Below are 20,102 nucleotides of genomic sequence, written 5' to 3'. Positions count from 1 at the left end.
AGCAACAACTATGATTCAATTTGCCCCTTGATTCCACAACCAAGGGAGCCCAAATTGAATATTCCCTTGTTGCATGTAAATGAGCCCACCTATAGACCTCCACAATCTCGCCAAATATTCCCTTGTTGCATGTAAATGAGCCCACCTATAGACCTCCACAATCTCGCCAAATATGCCATCCATTGACAAAATTTGCATCCACAAAATTCACAAACATTGAGGCATGCATGCACATATTCTAATTTCTAACGCAACCATGCAAACCCTAAACCTTGCTGGTTTCAAACTTGGGATCAGCAAATTCCAATCATCAATACATCGTGTCCAAGTTTGATGCTTGAATCTTCAGGTTTCATCACCAAATTCAGCATGACCAAGATGAGATAGAAGAAGAAAGGGAAAATTATTATTTCCACCCAAAAACTCAACCTGAAACAAGTCGCTTGTAGCCATAAATACTCTAAATGGTGTTGGAGCTCGGTTGGGGATGTGCAGCAGTTCGAGAAGTGAGAGAGACGGCAAGAGAAGTGAGAGAGATAGCAAGGAGAGAGAGTGAAAGTACGATTAGATTTGAGTGTACCAACAATATGTTCGTACACAAAGAATAAAATGTATTTATACTTAGGGCATATAAGGGTGCATTCACATATACAACTGAATAGTGTGTGTGTACTATACACAGAGGTCAAATGGGCCTTTATCCCAACAACCTCCCGCTTAAAGTCCAACGTGAACCTCTAACCAACTCCCACTAGTCGTATGCGATGCTCATGTTGAGCTTTACTTAGACTTTTAGTGAGAACATCTACAAGGTTGTCCTGTGTTTTGATCTTGGTCAATGTGATTAGACCATCTTCCAGAATCTGTCTAATAAAGTGATATCGCACATCTATATGCTTTGTGCGTGAATGATACATAGCATTTTTAGCCAAATACACATCACTCTAGCTATCACATCCCAAAACTGCAGTACCCATAGACATGTCGAGATCCTTTGCAAGTCTGCTCAACCATATAGCTTCCTTAGAAGCTTCGGTAGCCGATATGTATTCAGCTTCACTAGTACTCAGTGCGGCGATGTTCTGCAACCTCGAACACCAAGAAATGGCCCCACCAACAACTGTAAAGACATACCCGCTGATGGACCTACGAGTGTCCAAGTCACCTACCATGTCTGTATCACAATAACCCTGCAAACTAAGTGCACCCTGCCCATAGCAAATACAATTTCTTTGTGTACCCTTTAGGTATCGAAAAATACACTTGACAGCCTCCCCATGTGTTTTGTCAAGATTTGACATAAACTTGCTAACAACTCCTACTGCATGAGCAATGTCTGGACGAGTAGCAACCATAGCATACATAAAAGAGCCACAGGCTAATGCATAAGAGACTCCCTTCATAGCATTTGCTTCCACGACATCTTTTGGGTTGTTGGCTTTACTAAGCTTAAGATAAGGAGATAAGGGTACCCCAAAAGGCTTAGCTTCAATCATGTTAAATCTGTCCGGTACCTTTTCAATGTACTTTTCTTGAGATTAAAACAGCAATTTCTGCATTCTATCTCTGCACCCAAAATATGCCCTGCATTCCCCAAGTCTTTCATGGAGAAGGCTGATTTCAGCTGATTTTTGAGAGCATCCAAGCTAGTCTTTCTTTTCCCAGCTAGCAACATATCATCCACATACAAAACAAGTATGATGGGGCTACCATCTGTATCCTTTTCATATACAAACAATGATTTGCATGGCTGCGTGTAAACCCATGAGATAGCATAAAAGTGTCAAATTTTTTTGTACCACTGCTGTGGTGCTTGCTTCAGTCCATACAGACTGCAATTTATTTTACACACCATTTGCTCTTTTCCAAGAACTACAAAGCCCTCAGGCTGTTTCATTTAAATTCCCTCATCAATGTCACCATGCAAAAAAACTATTTTTACATCCATTTGATACAACTCTAAGTCCAATACAACAGTGAGAGCAAAAAGCACACAGTGTGGTCATCTTCACAACCGATGAGAAGACCTCTTGGAAGTCAATCCCTTCCTTATGTGCATACCCTTTAGCAACCAGTCTTGCCTTGTACTTGGGTTTCCCATCACTTGTCTTTACTTTGTAAACCCATTTGTTTGGAAGAGGCTTCCTTCCTTTGGGCAATGGCACAAGATTCCAAGTATCATCATCTTCACAACCGATGAGAAGACCTCTTGGAAGTCAATCCCTTCCTTCTGTGCATACCCTTTAGCAACCAGTCTTGCCTTGTACTTGGGTTTCCCATCAACTGTCTTTACTTTGTAAACCCATTTGTTTGGAAGAGGCTTCCTTCCTTTGGGCAACGGCACAAGATTCCAAGTATCATGAGCATACAGAGATTTGATTTCTTCTTGTATAGCTAGCTCCCACTTACTGCTGAATTGGCATGACTTGGCCTCTTTGTATGTAAGAGGCTCACCCTCATCTGTAAGCATCACATAATGGAAGAAGGGGTCAAACCTATGCGGTTGCCTTCTTATGCCTGTAAACCTGTGTACCCAATGATCAACATTTTCAAGAATTGGGTCTACATTTGGAGGTATGTTATTTTCATCATTTATTGGCTGCTATAAGCCATTTTCAGCATGCTATTCATGCCAGCATGCTGTTCATACTTCACAACACCTTCATTTTCATTACCAGCACCTGCATTTTCATAAAGTCTATCTTGCTGTCCATGACCTCCTTGTGCTTCTATTTGCTGTCCATCATCATCTGGCTCAAAAATAACCAACTGATCATCAGTTTCAGCCTGTGGTACAGCACCATATAGGTGGCCGCAAATTCTAAAATTTGACATTTTTCACATCTTTATTAGAGACTAAAGTACCTTTCGGCAATTTTGCATCATTAAACACAACATTACAGCTGCGAATAATTTTCTTGAACTGAGGTAACCACACTCTATAGCCAAATTCACCCTCATCACCATAGCCCATGAAAATGCCTTTGGTGGATTTTGGTTCAAGTTTGTTCCCCATCTCATCTCTAACATGCACAGAAGCATCACAGCCAAATATGCGTAAATGGTCATATGAGGCTGATTTGCCAAACCAAACCTCCTCAAGGATGCCATTATTTAAGGACCTATTTGGAGAGCGGTTGTAAATGCGAACCCCACTTTTGAGTGCCTCTCCCCAAAATTCATGAGAGAGATTAGCAGTGGACAACATGCACCACACTCTTTCACATAAAGTCCTATTATATCTTTCAGCTACCCCATTTGAAGAAAGGTTGTAAGGAGCTGTAAAATCCCTCTTAATTCCACGCAAGTCACAAAAAGACTTGAATTAAATAGATGTGAACTAACCCCCATTATCAGTTCTCAAGCATTTCAACTTTCTATCTGTCTGAGTGGTCACAAATGCATGAAAAGTTTTAAAAACAGCAAGCACTTCACTTTTCTTTTTCAACACGTATACCCAAATCTTTTCTGAGCAATCATCAATAAAGAAGAAAAAATATGCAGCACCACCCAACGATTTCACAAGCATACTACATACATCAAAATGCACTAAGTCCAAGACACTGGGCTTACGAGAGACACCGGAGTAAAATGAATTTTTTATTTGCTTTCCAAACTAACACTCATACAAAAGTCAAGTTTAGAGCCTTTTCCATCAACCCTCTTCAAAGAGGTAACGACATCAAGTCCTTTCTAGCTCATATGGTCTAATCTCTTATGCCATAATTTCAAGTGACTGCCAATTTCAGCAACTTCAAGAAACTGGCCATCAAAGCTTTGCAGTGCAAACAATACAAAGTGCCCTTCTTGGTTCCTTTTGCAATTAGCATGGAACCCTTTTTCACTTTCCACAAACCACCACCAAACAGTGTAGTGTAACCATGCAAGTCAAACTAACCAACAGATAGTAAACTCTTTTTAATGCCAGGCACATATCTAACATCTTTCAACACAAGCTCTTGCCTGTTGTCTAAAGACCAATGTACAATGCCAATCCCATCGATGCTACACGCATGGTTATCTCCAAGTTACACCTTTCCATAATTGCCTGCATCGAACATAGCAAAACACTCCAAGCAAGGAGTAACATGGAAAGAGGCACCAGAGTCTACAATCCAAGTCTGAGTGACACCATCATCAACTGACAAAAGTGCATCAATCACATCAGCCTTGGTAATCTGCATATCCTGCATGTGACATACAAGGGCATCATAATCAACTACACATAATATATGAGCCTCTGTATCCGAAAGCTCCTCTATGACCACACTGGAGGCCACATTGGCCTTTTCCTTGCCTTTGGCTACTTCAGATGCATCTGTCTTATCTTCCTTCTCCTTTTTGTCTCCTGCATTCTTCTTTCTCTCTTATTCCTTCTTGTAATATCTTCTTGTGGCCCTTTTGATCACAGTGATAGCAAGTAATGTCACTCTTTTGCTTTTCTTTGCTCTTGCTATTGTTTCTTTGTCCTACATTTGCATTTTTCTTTTCAGCCTTGCCTTTTACATTATAAGTTGAGTTGTTGCCTTCTCCACTAGATATATGTCTAATTTCTTTATTCAAGATTGAACCCCTCACCCCATCATATGAGAGATTGAGATTATTGCTGAAAGAAACCACCAAGGTCTCCCAAGAATCAGGGAATGTCATGATCAAAAAAATCGCCCTCAACTTATCATCAAAATCCAAATTTGCATCCTTGAGCTAATCTAAAATGCCTGTAAATGCACTCAAGCGCTCAGCTGCAGGCTTTGACTCATCCAGTCGCATATTCACCAACTTGCACATTAAATGCACCTGATTAACAGGTGTGGTGATCTCATAGGCAGTTTTCAGCTTCTCCCATATTGCATAACCTGTATCTAAACCCTCAATGTCTGTCAAGATGACGTCAGTGACACCCATCTTAATGTAAGCCACAGTCTTTTTGTTTACTCTGGCCCAATCTGCATCAAACATTTGTGCAAGTTTATCTTCCTACAAAGCATTCTCACAATCCTTTAGGAACAATATGCCTTGCATACGATCTTTCCAAAGGTCAAAGCCATGACCATCAAACCGTTTGATTTCCATCAAACTCTTGATGTTTGAACTGGAAGAAGTTGCAACCATTTTATCACGAACACAAGAGTAAATGCCCTGGACTGTAAAAGCAAAAGCTGAACCAGCAAACACACTGTTGTTCTTCCTCAAACAATAATAAATCTCTATTGTTGGTACATGAACCAGCCACCATATGCGCAAAAATGCAGAAATTTACCAAATTCTGCACAAACCCCCAAAATTTCAGGTCCAAAAGTGCATAAATGTCAGCCAATCTGACCCAGCTGAGCAAAATTTTACCGATACATGAAAAGCCCCGATTTTCTGGGATCCAATGTCAAGAAATCTTACTCAAAAGAGTGAGATTCTCACAAATTTGGCAAAATCCCCAATTTAATTGAGGTCAACACACACAATGTCTACAATTTCTGACCTAAATGTCGCTGTCAAGTATGAATGAGATCAAATCCAAGAAAAGCCCCAAATTTTCGAGCTCAAAGTTGCACAAAATTGATGACTGTGCTTTCACATGTGAACTCCCATCAAGGAAAAGAAATAAGAGAAATTAAAGAAAAAATTTCTGACCCAAAAATTTGAGCAAGGTGCGCAACGTGTGTTTGTGTGTGTGTGTGTGTGTGTGTGTGTTGGGGGGGGGGGGGGGGGGGGGGGGGAGGGCCTTCTGTTGACCCGCCGGCCTATTGCATCAATCACGCAACGCGGCCGGTTGCCTCTGTCCTGTGGCCCGTCACGCCTAGTGTCCGCGTGCTGTGCTGCTTGTGGACTAGTGATGACGCGTGCTGTTGAATGTCCCATGCACCTATTGCCCACAGTCACGTCACAGCCCAATCGCCTATTGCCCGACACACTAGTCGCCAAGAACTCCAGCCGTCACATCGACTAGTTATGCTGACAACTAGTCTCCACGTCCACTTGTCGCCAAGTCACTCGCTAGATGTCAGCCTTGTCACGTGTCACTCGACTGCACCTTGATCTCGAAAAGCACGTAGAACCAAGCTCTAATACCAGTTGTTGGAGCTCAACTGGGGATACGTAGCAATTTGAGAAGTGAGAGAGACGGCAAGAAGGAGAGAGAGAGTGAAAGTACGATTAGATTTGAGTGTACCAACAATGTGTTGGTACACAAAGAATAAAATGTATTTATACTTAGGGCATATAAGGGTGCATTCACATGTACAACGAACTCTGTGTGTGTGTACTATACACGAAGGTCAAACGGGCCTTTTGTCAGAAGTGGAGCAGCGGTGGAAGCATAAACATGTGCTGAAATAAACTGCTGAAACACAAGACAAAAAAGAGAAAAGAAAGAACATGATACAGATGAGAACTCAGATGTATGCACGGGAAATGAAATCCATATATCTGAACACGAGACAGTCGCATACAATAGTGAGTCACTGGCTGCGTGGGCACTGGCACTGGCTCCTCTCTCCACAGAGTCTGCAGATGGTGAAATGAAGTGACTGACTGAGGAGGAGCCACTGAGTATAAATAGGCTGAAAAAGTGGGGAGCAATAATGCTGGTCGGACAGCATTAATGCTGGCCAACTGGTGCATAAAAATGCTCCACTGGCATAAAATGCCACATCAGAAAAATACCTAAAATACCTAATAAAAATGCCCAGCCCAGATCAAGCTCAGACTCACACATGAGCTGACAAATACTCTGCTAACACCCTCTCTCAGATCATGAGGGATCTGATACAAGACAATAGTACAATAAAAAGGGATCAGAAACTATACAACATAGAACCACCAAGTAGAACCATGGATACCCAAGCAGTGGGTGATCAAGCCACCACCAAGGTGCCTCGAAGAGAACCTAATGTCGATATCGATCATACCAAACACCTGAAAATAGAGAAGATCATAGCATGTCTCTGTGTCCATCACCAATGTCTCGCAGGAGCATACAAGACCATCCTGTCAAAAATGCCTCTGAACATATGTGACCATGGAGTCCCTGCCTTTGGCCAGACCGCCAAAGTGTCCCCTCATGTGAGCTCCAGACGAAAGCCTCCCGCTCTCTATCAGAGAACCAGCTCAGCATGAACCTGGATGTCAATCCCAGCTCCAGGATTTGATTCCGCCAAACTGAAGTCGATGCGTCAGGGACGTCCCTCTCTGGAACCTGTGCACCTGTATAAAAGTATAGATGAGGCACGGCTGCCCCATCTGAACACCCGCTCACACTCCCTCTATGGCACAAGAGAGTCGTGAGGGATGACCTCATCACCACCACTAGAAAGCAGCCGAGGAAGGGGCCACCAAGCCCTTCCCGCGATCCGAAGAAGAGGATCCCTTCCGCGCCTTGGACTTCACCTTGGTCGGAGGATCGGAGTCGGAGTCTGATGAAGGAGAGGACTCATCGGTAGAGTCAACATCCCGCTTCCTCTTCTGCTCCTTCTTCCTGAAAGCCGCTAACTTCTTGCAGTCCTTCCGCAAATGTCCCTTCTTGCCACAGTGGTAACACTGGGCCTTCGACTTCTTCCCGTCACCCCTCTTTGAAGCTACATAAGCCTCACCTCCATAATGTGCCGGAAGCAGCCCCTGTAATCTCAAGGATGTCTCATGCTCAAGAAGCATCGAGGTCATATGTAACTTATCATCAATGGAAGTGCACAGAGGAGCCATATGGAGAGGATAAGAAGAGAAGTAGAGAAGAGATGGAATTTAGAGAGGAAACACAGCCAAAACACAAGCACAGACTACAGAAAATGAGAGTTCCCATGCAATAGAACCCAAAATCTGATCAATAGAAGACAAAATCTACTGCAGAAAGTCAAAAAATCAATCAAAAACTGCCAAAAACAGAGAAAACGGCCTGAAGTAACAGTCATCCAGCCACGAGAGATGCTGAATCAGCAAAACCCAGGCTGTAAACTAGAGAAAAACAGGTAGAAAACTGTTGCCAGCAGCTGCAGATGAAAAACGCAGGCAGCAGAGGGTGTGTAGGCAGCAGAGGGTGCGGAGGCAGCAGGCGAGGGCAAAACTGCAAAAAACGCAGGCTGAAAACAGCCCTAAAACAGGTCGCCTGGTTGCGACAGCAGTCGTCTGATCAGCAGGGGTACAAAACAGTCCTGAAATCAGCAAGAAAACACAGCAGAAACACAAATCCTAAAAACTGATACCATGTCAGAAGTGGAGCAGCGGTGGAAGCATAAACATGTGCTGAAATAAACTGCTGAAACACAAGACAAAAAAGAGAAAAGAAAGAACATGATACAGATGAGAACTCAGATGTATGCACGGGAAATGGAATCCATATATCTGAACACGAGACAGTCGTATACAATAGTGAGTCACTGGCTGCGTGGGCACTGGCACTGGCTCCTCTCTCCACAGAGTCTGCAGATGGTGAAATGAAGTGACTGACTGAGGAGGAGCCACTGAGTATAAATAGGCTGAAAAAGTGGGGAGCAATAATGCTGGTCGGACAGCATTAATGCTGGCCAACTGGTGCATAAAAATGCTCCACTGGCATAAAATGCCACATCAGAAAAATACCTAAAATACCTAATAAAAATGCCCAGCCCAGATCAAGCTGAGACTCACACATGAGCTGACAAATACTCTGCTAACACCTTTATCCCAACAAATGGCATATGCTAGCAATAGCAACCATTATTGCCTAGGAAGCAATCATCTATAGCTGAAATGTTCCAAAATTAGGTCGTCTTATAGAAAATTGGGGTTTTCTTGTTGTTCGGAGTCCCTTAAACAACTCCAAGCTTGTTACCCTACTGCCCTGATGACATAGTAACATGGAACAAGTAACAGGGACGGGGATGAGGGATACCTAAAACCAAGGAACGAGGACGTGGGGTGGGACGGGGAAGGGGAAGGGGATGGCATACATAAATAGCATTTGAAAATGCATGCATGTGATATGGTGGGTGAATGTATGGGCATAGCAACAAGGGATGGCCATTTTGTAGTTTCCCATCCCAGTCCCATCCCATCCCCATGTTAGAGCTCCCTCTCACGCTAACTAGGTATGGCAATTCATTATTCCTGTCCTCGTCCCCATTCCCATCCCTATCCCCAAAACCGGTCACATGTTACTACATGGGTGGGTGAATGTATACTACCAAAGAGCATGTGCATGTGCATGTGCATGCAAGTATACATGTATTTTCCATTGTAGAAAAATTGCATATGTAATGTGGGCTGATTCCATTCCACTTCATACAAAAATATGCTGTTTTATATATGTATATGTTACAAAAGGAGAAGTCCTTGGAAGAAGTCCCACAAAAAAACCCACCAAAAGACACCCACTCAAAAAAAAGGTCCCTTAACCGGGGACATGACAAGGGGATGGGGTAGGGGATGATCGAGACAGAGGGATGGCTGTTGGGAATAGAACAAGGGAACGTCCCCCATCCCATTTCAATGTCCCATTTCGACACATCCATTCAGGACGGCGTTTCCGCATTCCAAGGCCTTGGGACAATCGTTCCCTATTACTATGCCTAATGGCTCAACTACTCTCTCTCAATCCAAAACTCCATTCTCCACACTGGAATCTGTCCCAAACGGCCCAAAATGGCCTCGCACAACCTTGCATGGCTCCTAAACTTAGCTAATTGCCAAGTGTCAAGCCTACGGTCTACCATGCAAACTCAACCTCTAGACTTAATTTCCAACCAAAAATGATTCAATAGAATTAAAAATACATGGCCCCTATCCAAACTTTGGCCATCCCCAACCTTAATCTTAAATTCCTAACCTCTTGGAGCACAAGTCATTTCCAAGGGGCTACTCAATGTCCCCTAACCAAGGTACCCAACTGGCACTTGTCCACAAAAACTTTTGCTAGTCTCCCCCACTACCCAAGCTAGGATTGTCTTGTCACTATAAGACACATCCAACTTAATCTTCCATATGTACCATATATGTCCACACCTTAAGCATCCAAAGAGCATTGAGTTAAAAATTGGTGACCTTGTGATAGTCCTCCCCCTTGGAAACTAGCAATCAACCCGGATTGCATATAGCAATGATACAAAGGTATTAGTTACCACTAGAAATACATGCAATATCATAGTCAAACAACACCTATAACTATTGATTAACCAAGCTTATGCCCTCTACATATCTGAAGTTCCAATCACTTACACTAGTTATGATCTATATATAGGAATCATAACCGCTATCAAAACCAAAAGCATTTACCAACATGCCATTCTAACCCAAAAATGCCTCAAACCAAGATGTATACATGCATTACCTACATCATGTATAACTTAAATAACCCATGTAAATTGCACGTCACCTACAAATCACATGTAATCCATACATTTGTATATCTCATGCATCCCATGCAAATCTACATAAATACCATCCAAATGTACATCCCATGTATTCCATACATACCACACAAATGTATAGTTTCAAATTTGGAGCAATACAATAAGAAGTTTTGGAATACATTGTTGCCCATTACTTTTTATTGGGTTGTCCCTCTTCATAAGCAAGTGGAGAAGCATTTTTGCGAGGATGCTTAAGGAATTAGGGATTTTTGCATAAAGACAACCATGACCAACATGTCACAACTCATAGAGACAACAAGTACCACCAATGCTTTGCTGCATGGAAAGGATTCAAGTTTCCAAGATGATAATGATGAGCCATCTAAGAAGTTTTCAAAGGCTAAAAAGAGGGGCAGATCTGAAAATAGGGATAAGAAGAGGCAAAAACAGCAAGGAAGAGCTTGGAAAACACTTACACAACCCAAGGAGTCAATGGCTCCAAATAAATGCTTTGTATGTGAACAGGAGGGCCACATGGCAAGGGATTGTCCCAATAGGCAGCAAGCTAAAAATAAGAAATATTAGAGGTGAAGTTTGGTAGCAATTCCACTCATCTAGTGATAGCAAGCTCTAGTATATGGTGGATCCCGGGTGTAATCAGCTTGCATCCAAGATACTCCTTGTTGATAGTATGCTTGCCAAAAGGTCACTATTGTACTAGTCACTATAGTTGGTATACACATAGTATGGTTTTCACTACAACTCTGAAACCCTACATTTGCATTAGTGTATGATCTTTACACTATGATCATCGGATTATGATTGTTATCAAATTTACAAGAATAATTACAAGAAAGTAAGATAATAATTTAAAGTATTTGAAATCTCAATATTGTTTAATTGTTGCATGATTGTAACTTATCATATGTAGACCTATGTGTGACATAGTTTGCTCATACTTGATAGTTAAATGGGAGGAAATAATGTCACTTGTGTTTGGTGCAGCAAATTATTAAGTGAAGACATTATTTTTCGAAGAGCACTTATGGTACACAAGGAATATTTATTTATTGGACGCTTGAGTAGCGCGAAATTATTATACTTTTGATGCATGCTCCCTAGCATGATGGTTATACATGCATAAGCGCTAGACATTATTTGTGAGCTAATTTATAAAGGCCTCAAATTATTCTTTCATTGATGCATTTTTGGATTAGATTAGATTAGGATTGATATTTTAGATCTTATCTTTAGGACAAATAGTTCACTTTATATAAATAAATTGGAAAAGATGAGCCATGAAAGGAAGAGAAGTGTGTGGGTTTATTTTAGGGACATATTTTGTATTTTAAGCACCAAGAGAATAAAATTATAAATATATGCATGGGGGATGTGCTCACCCATGCATGGGAGGGAAGATTGTACCTAATTGATCTCTTGTGTACGCTTCTCTCAACTCTACTCTTTGGCAATTAATTATTCTATGAATTCTCTTAGATTATATGCAAAGCGAAGGTAAATTCATGCAACATTGGTATTAGAGCGCAATGATTGGTCTATGCATCACTTTCAAGGTCACCATCAAGATCAAGGCATCTATCCATCATCAAGGTCTCCTCCATCTTCACCATCCAAGCATCACTAAAGTGTATATGGGATAAAATGGCAGCCATGGCACCTTCATTTGCAAGTATGTTTTGATCTCCCGCCTCCTTCCCGATCTTCCCAGCCTTCATTTGGCACCTAGCAGGGCTGTATTGAAGCCCCCTGATCGTTACCAAGTGCTGAGTACCACTATTGAAGACTCCCCAGCCCCTAGAAGGGGCCAGCACAAAATGCGACGCATTTTTAGGGGGCTGGGTTGATCCACTTTTGGCATTTCCAACTCCTTCCCCGGCTTCCTGGCATTGTTTACAAGCTTCCCAATCATCTTCGGACTCCCCGGCATTGGTTCTTGGCTCCCGACAATTGATACGAGTGCTTCCACCTTCAACCATTGCTATATACACAGTCCCAGGACTGTCAAAAACAGGGCAACACTTGACATTTCATGTTTGATGTTTCTTGGCATTGCACGTTTGATGCCTATTGATGCCCGGTGATGCCCAGATGTTATGGGATGCTATGTCTATGCTTTGGGACTGATTCAGAGCAGATTTGGACACTAATTGAGCTTCATTTGATAGTGAATATGTTGCTGTAATACAATGGGCTAAAGCTCATTTACTTGGTGTATGCATACGAGGTGCTTACCGGCAATTTGAATGATCATACCGATGTATTTGAAGATTGTCAAATGCTTTTTTCTTTGGTTCTGGAATGCTTTTGAGCTTGGATAAGGCTTCTTCATGGTCATCATTCACTGGCATTTGGATTGAGTTGGCATGCTTTGGAACGGTTTATGCCCATTGTCATTGCTTGACATTTAGGCCTCTTGCATTTATGCTTTGGTCAGATATGGCTGCCACTTGGTTTGCCCATGCATGACAGCCACTTGGAGCTTCGTCTTTGGATGCTTTGGGCATGGAAGATGTCAATTTCATCCTTTCCAAGGCAAAATAGACATTGATTCTCTTCTCTCTCGGTGTTTGCCGTACATACTCTGTGTTACTCCCCACAAACCCTAATGTCTCTGCACTGTCACTTATTTTGACATGGTATCAGAGCATACCTGTTATTTTTTACAATTGGTGGTTAAATAGTAGCATATTATTAAGTGAAGACATTATTTTTTAAAGAGCACTTATGGTGTGCAAAGGATATTTATTTATTGGGCGCTCGAGTAGTGCGAAATTAATGTATTTTCAGTGCAACCTTCCTAGTGTGATGGGTGTATGTGCACAAGCGCTACTCATTATTTGCAAGCTAATTTATAAAAGCATGGAATTATTTTATTGATGTACATTTTGATTAGATTAGAATTGATATTTTCAATCTTATTTTTTAAAAAGATGGAAAACATGAGCTGTGAAAAGAAGAGAAATGTGCGAGTCTATTTTTGGAATGTCTTTTATATTTTGAGCACCAAGAGAATAAAATTAAATAAATTTATGCATGGGGCATGTGCTCACCCATGCATGGGGGGAAAGATTGCACCCAATTGATCTCTCATACACTCCTCTCTCAACTCTAGTCTTTGGTAATTAGTTGTTCTATGAATTCTCTTCAATTATGTGCAAAGCTATGGTGTTTTCTTGCAACAATGATCATCAAAGGCTGATTCTTAGTTGCTGGTTTTCAGCACATGATCATTAGTATCCACTGGTATTCAGCTGGTTTTTATGGACAGCAGCATGTGAAGTAATGCTACTAATAGTACAACCATGGTTTATGCTTAGTTTATGCTTTATTATGACTGTTTCGTTATAACACTCTTGAGATAAAGTTAACATATGCATCCATAGTGGTTCTAGCAATAGTTAGAGTTTCTTTTTGGTTAATTATGACGTAGTTATGAGGGCTCGAAATTTCAGCATGAGTTAGGCAATAGCATGGTAGAACAACAGCGACTAATGTTCTTTGACTATGATGCCTATGTTTTTTCCAGTTCAATAATATTTTGCTTCTATCACTTGGTAGTGCATGACAATTGCAAGGATTTCAAGGGGAAGGTATATCACAAGGATGTGTATATTAAATGCTTAGCTTTGGCATTATCAAGGGAAAGGTATGTCACAAGGTACACATGTAAAATGCAAGTCAACTAAGTGATAGTGAGATCTTAGTAGTGATTAGTGGCGCATGAAACTTGGAGAGAGAGGGGAAAGCTGACTATGAGAGAGAGGGCACGAGAGAGAGAGAGAGAGAGAGAGAGAGAGCATGCTAGAGGCTAGCTCCTACATGTTGAGGATGGCATGTTCTATCAGCAAGGCGCACCTAGCAAGAAACGAATGGAAAGGTTGTGTGACCAACGGGAGACCAACATGAGAGAAAAATAAAACAAAAGGACAAAAGTAAAAGGTAAGTTGACTATTTTCTAAGAAACGCCCATTCCAAACCATTCCAAATAGGGAACAACAAACGAAAGTGAACTAACATGCCACGGAACGGGTTGGAACAGGCATGGAAACAGGATAGAACATTCCGATAACATTTCACCTACAAGGATGCCGACTGAAATGAGTAATTCCATTTCTAAGGCTTGGAATGAGCATTCCTTGTTTCTATGATTTCTAACCAGCAAGAGACTCTCTAAGATTTGGTGACATGCACAAAAGAGACTACAACAGTAGATGACAGCACTTTGAGGGTTGTTTCAGCCAAGTAACATCATATTCAAGGTGTTCCATCAGTGGAGACAACTTTCATGGCTGTGTAGACAAAGCAACTGTTTATTTCTTCCATTTCTCAAAGGTCTGAATTTCTCTCTCCTCAGCATTCTCTCTCTAGTTCATATGTCAACGACACTGACCATAGACCTATCACACCTCCCACTTGGCTATCTTTTGATTCTTGCAAGGCATGCTCAAACTAGCTTCACAATTCTATTGCACGTTTCTACTTTTACTTCCCTACACCTTTGGCGTGCCTACCTTTTGGTAGTGAAACATCTCAAACCCAACACATTGCACTCACAAGTACTTTTCATTGAAGTTGAGGTATGCATGTTTTATGGTCTTAACCCAAAAGATGTCCTAAAAGCTGTCTTAAGCACATCGTCCAGTCTAATGCATATCTAATAATACCCACTTTTCAAATCTATATGGTTGTATGGCTGCCCCTTGCAATCTATCCATAACATCATCGATCCAAGGGATCGGAATCCGATTCTTTATCATGATTTATTCAAAGTACAATAGTCAACACACATAAGCTATGATCCATCCTTTTCATGCACCAAAAGCACTAGAGAACAAAACGGTGAAGAGCTAGGCTAAATCAGCCCTTTTTCTAACTCATTCACTTGGCTTATTGGGTGGGCTACTTCCAAGATAAGATCTATCTCATAATTTTCATGCCTTTCAAACGATAGCCACCCTGGAAGTGACTAAGAGAAGCAATCAGCATACATTTTCATAAATGAAATGCAATCCTTCCCTACCTTTGACATATTCTCAACATTTTCTTTGTTAACCCTGCTGCCTATAGCAGTCCTTTGCAATGTGATCCTCATTTTTATAAATAAAACATTTATTTGCAGCCATTAATTCCCTACACTATACCAATGATTTCTAGCCCTTTCTTTGCTAGTTTAACCTCTTTTCAAACTAATTTTGAGATCTTCCCCTTTCCTCAACATTGGGTAACCTTTTATTTTGCTTCTCCCCACTCTGTTGGAAGCCCAAATCCTTCCCATGCAACAAAGCATCAACTGTAGCAGTAGTCTCTATGAGGTGAGACATGCTAGATACAATAGATCTTAGGCAAAAATCCCTAATTCATTTGGGCAACCGACACATATACTTTTCCACTTGCTCATGAAGGGGTACCAGACAATAAGAAGTGATGGGCAGCAATGCATCCCAAAACTTCTTATCGTATTGCTCTAGACTCTTGCATTCCTTTTACATCAAGTACCTTGCATCAAGAGAGTGGACTACCACTACCATGCATTTCTCCTTCAAGAAAGTGGCTGCCTTTCGAAACTTAAAGGATTTAGTGAAGTTTCCCTCTAAATAGATTGCATCAAACTATTGAATGAAAATCAAAGCTTTTAGCCTAACTTGTGCACCACTAAAGAACTCAAACTTCACCCCTTTTTCACCTTCATTATAGACTTTTGCTGCCCCTTTAGGAGTCAAGTTGCCATACACTGGCTACTACAAAAAGGATGCATTTGTTGTATTTGCATCATGAACAAGACCAAAAGAAGAATTCATAACCAGCACTCATTCCTTGAGCCCGATAAGCATTCGAAGATGCAAATGCATTACCAAACATGCCATTGTACGCCCTAGGCATCAAACCAATGCTCCAATACATAGGGTTTTGCATATTACCAGCCATATACGAATACATTGGGCCTTGCACACCATGCATTGACTATTGCATACCATAGGGAGTTATGTCATACATTCCCATATGTGGTCCTTGTCCAACCATTGCATGGAAAATCGCGCTACCACCAAAATATCCTAGCTGCCCCATCATTGCATACATGCCCAGCTATCCAAAATCCATTGGATTGGCGCTTCCATAATGTCTTGCATTTGCACACCTTGCCCCATAGGTACCAATTGTTTTTCTTCATTGACTTCTTTGGAAGCTTCAAGTGAAGCTTTTCATACTATCTTCGATGCACCTTGTTGTCCTGAAGGTGTAAAAGATGACTTCCTCTTCTAACCCTTGTTGTCCTTCATAGGAGCATTCAAAAATTGAACAAATTAAGGATCCTTTGCCAATTTAGTAAAGAGATTTAATGTTATCCTCATCTAATTCTTGAACTGGTCATCAAATTCCTCTTCCCCTTTCTAGTCATCAACCCATAGAAACAGGGAACGGCAGTTCCGGCCTGTAGGAACGGCCTAACGCGTTCCAAACCCTCCAAGGAGGTGAAACGGCCAGGGAACGTTCCCTGCCGTTCCCCCTACCATTCCCTGTTTGGAACGGTCGTTCCAGGCCTGTTGGCTGAAAATTGACATTTTTTCCCGCTTTTTTTTTTGCTTGGGTCACAGTCTTTCTACCACATATTCACCCATCTCCATTGCCTAATGTGCACACACTAATCTCTCTCTCTCTCTCTCTCTCTCTCTCTCTCTCTCTCTCTCTCTCGGGTTGAAGATTCAAAGTGTCAAGACAACCCACAAGCTAATTAGGAGTCCATGCAAAGTTCAAATTTGATGCATTATAAACTCCTGCAAATCAGAATCAAATTTCAGCCAATCCTCAATTCCAAGGTATTCATCCATTTATATTGTCTAATTTCAAGGGAAATTGGGATAATTGGGGCAATTCAAGGCAATTTGGAGCTATGGGGATAATCGAGTCAATTTTGGGACATTTGGGTCAATTTCACACATTGACGCGTATTAGGGCAATTAGAGGGACATTCTTTGGGGCAATTTGGGTCATGCAGGGCATATTTGGGGCACTTAGGACATGTGTCATACCCCCGTTCCCGTTCCCCGACCTTGGACGTTCCCCCCGTTTCAGAGGGTCCCGTTCCCGTTTCCATTCCCCGTTCCAAGTAACTATGCATCAACCTCATTTTGCCTTCAGTGCCCTACATCTTGTCCAATAGCAACATTTTCAGCTTGTTGTCCATCATGTGAGCCTTGTACAAGACCATGTATTGCATTCCCTATTTTCCCATGTGAATGCCCATATTGAGAGGCATTATCACTCTTTGATTTCACCTCACTATATAAAGACATCTTGCTGTAATTACTCAATTGAGCACAAAATTCTGCACTAGCACAAAGCTCTGGCTTGCAAATCAAGTGTCTCAAGCCCACCAAATCAAAGGATTGAGTGGTATCCCAACAATGGAACCATGAAACCAACATTTCTTCTTGGAGAGGGTGGTAAAACCTAATCAAGCACTTAAATACAACAATTAAGAAATGAATATAGACTAAGATACATACTTTATCATAACATTCTCGAACATTAGACACCTTGTTGGCCCCAAAGCTAGCATCCCTTACAATATTTCTTTAATTTGTATTGCTATTGGATGGAGTACAATTGAGATTCCACTCTTCTCCGCTGATCCAAAAGCCCCTTGTTGTCACAACCGATCCACAAGCAACTCGAGCCAATGGCCCCTTGATTGTCACCCCAGACTTGTACAAATGGAACCAAAAACTAGCCAAATGCTGCCCCAAATCAAATCGGAAGGGGTAGCATTTGAAATCCTTGAATTTCAATTGTTGATTTCAATGTACATATGTCTTGATAGAAGGATATCAAACCTCCTACTATTTGCATGGTAGGGCCCTCAATCCTGCTTCAAACTTGGAGTATGTGCATGGTCAATGTGGACACAAACAACAAAAGATATTAAGATAGTGGAAGGAAGAAGGCCTAGCATCCACATCTTTTGTACACTAACCTTAAACCACTCACACTATGACTACATGAGTGTTTGACTAAGGCAACTAAATCTAAGGGCTGACTAATTGATTGGGGACCAAATTTAGCTTTAAATAGCCACAATGCTTGAAGAAGTAATTATCTAGGACCTTGAACAATATAAGAGATAGCCAAGTCAATGAATTTGACCTTTTAGCTATTAGCACAACTAGTTTCAAGTCAAAAACTTATGGCAATATGGACCCATGATCTAACCTTCTACTTTTGTTATGGCCAATACTGTCATATCACAAATGCACCATATGCATGCTCCTATAATGCTAATGCACTTTCCCATCACATAACTTGTAAGGCACATGGTCACCATCAAACCATCTCCAAGTCCGCTCAATCTATCACACCGCTATCCCTTTTTGATTGTTGGTTGATAATTGGCATTTGCCCGGTCACTTAATCTTATGTGTTTTCTTGCCTTGGCTGAATTGGCCTTGTCACCTATATCTACAATATACAAGTGTGTTCACAAGTGGAGAGGCGACCATCCAATCCAGCTATCCAACTAATGAACCTATGTCCAAACTTAATTTCATCTTAAACATGTAACTAGCTCTATCTGCTTGAGTCCTTGCAGTCAACACTAAAACCTATGCACATGTTGGTAAATGGATTACACATTTCACCTGCTTCTCTCAAGTTCAACCCTACATGTTTGCCATCTAATACCTTGAATGAGTGTATATTGTGCTGTACACATTGCAATAAGGATGCATTATTGCCACGTTACCTTGTGTACTCTTGGCAATGTCCATGGCAACATACCCGGCACGACAAGATGGGGCCTGTTTCTGCAGCCTTGCTAGTCCTAACTATCTTTACATAACTGACAAGCTAAATTATTTTCATTCGCATGGGCAGCCTATGAAACATGAAAATTTACGTTTCCTTACATTTAGTCACAGTATGCAGGCCTTTCTAATTATTCCCCTGTTTGTAGCGTATCAAGGTGGATGAATACTCAGCTGTGGCAATCATGGCCCTCTTCTTCTCCGGTTTATTAGAATCAAAATACACAGATAACCGAGGAGGGAGCATACCAGTCTGATGGCAAGCGTCCTTCTTCTGGATGCAGGTGAGATTGCTTGCGGCTTTGAATCAATGCAAAAGCTGGGAGGGAGTCATAATACAGTCTGCGTTTGGCCGGGCCGTCTTCGTTGCTGTTTCCCACTCTCACTTCCACTACTCGGCCATGGCGATCATCGTCCTCTCCTCCTCCTCCTCCCACAGACGCTGCTCCGAACTGCTGGTTCCTCTTTTCCTGCTGAAGGTACGACAAGCGAAGGCGGTTTCCCTTCGACCACGATAACTGGACCTTAGGCATGGCAGCCCGCTGCAAGCCTGTTGTTTCTGCGGCACGGCCATCGACATCGCCATCGCCAGAACTGTCGCCTTGCACCTGAGAGGCAAACCGCATTCCGAGGGGTCCTTCGCGACCCGGCATCCCAGGCATCACTTGCTCCTGAGCTTGGCGGGTAAAGCTTTTGGTCGAACTGCGAAATGGTAAACTCTCTCCAGGTGCAGCATTTCTATCATACCTTTAGCATTGCTACTAAGGCTTTTGTGTAGTTTGGTTTTAATGCAGTATTTAGTAAATTATATTTCTCCGTCATCCACACGAAGGTGAAGACGAGTCTATGTAGCTAGAAGCCTTCGTACCTAGTTTTCTCAAGTCTACTAAGAAATCCTCTTTGCACTCGAGCCTATATAAGGTGGACCAAGCTACCGAGGTGTAGTTCTCCCAAAAAGTTTAGCATT

The 20,102-nt window shown here is 41.7% G+C and overlaps 1 protein-coding gene across 2 annotated transcripts in view; it reads right to left on the bottom strand.

Annotated features, from left to right (window-relative positions):
• The window catches only part of LOC148015356 (nuclear pore complex Nup85-like protein), a 70,931-nt gene extending 51,032 nt beyond the window's left edge, over positions 1-19,899 (bottom strand). For both annotated transcript variants that reach the window (XM_087664892.1, XM_087664891.1), the window contains exon 1: positions 19,385-19,899. In XM_087664892.1, the coding sequence (XP_087521018.1) occupies positions 19,385-19,797 (413 nt within the window). In that variant the 5' untranslated portion in view covers positions 19,798-19,899. The remainder of the gene's footprint in view (positions 1-19,384) is intronic.
• Positions 19,900-20,102: the final 203 nt, after the last annotated feature.

This window comes from Lygodium microphyllum, chromosome 24, assembly GCF_053477565.2.
Source record: "Lygodium microphyllum isolate KBCC chromosome 24, Lygodium_microphyllum_v1.1.10, whole genome shotgun sequence".
NCBI lineage: Eukaryota > Viridiplantae > Streptophyta > Polypodiopsida > Schizaeales > Lygodiaceae > Lygodium > Lygodium microphyllum.
This window is presented reverse-complemented; position numbering and strand designations above follow the sequence as displayed.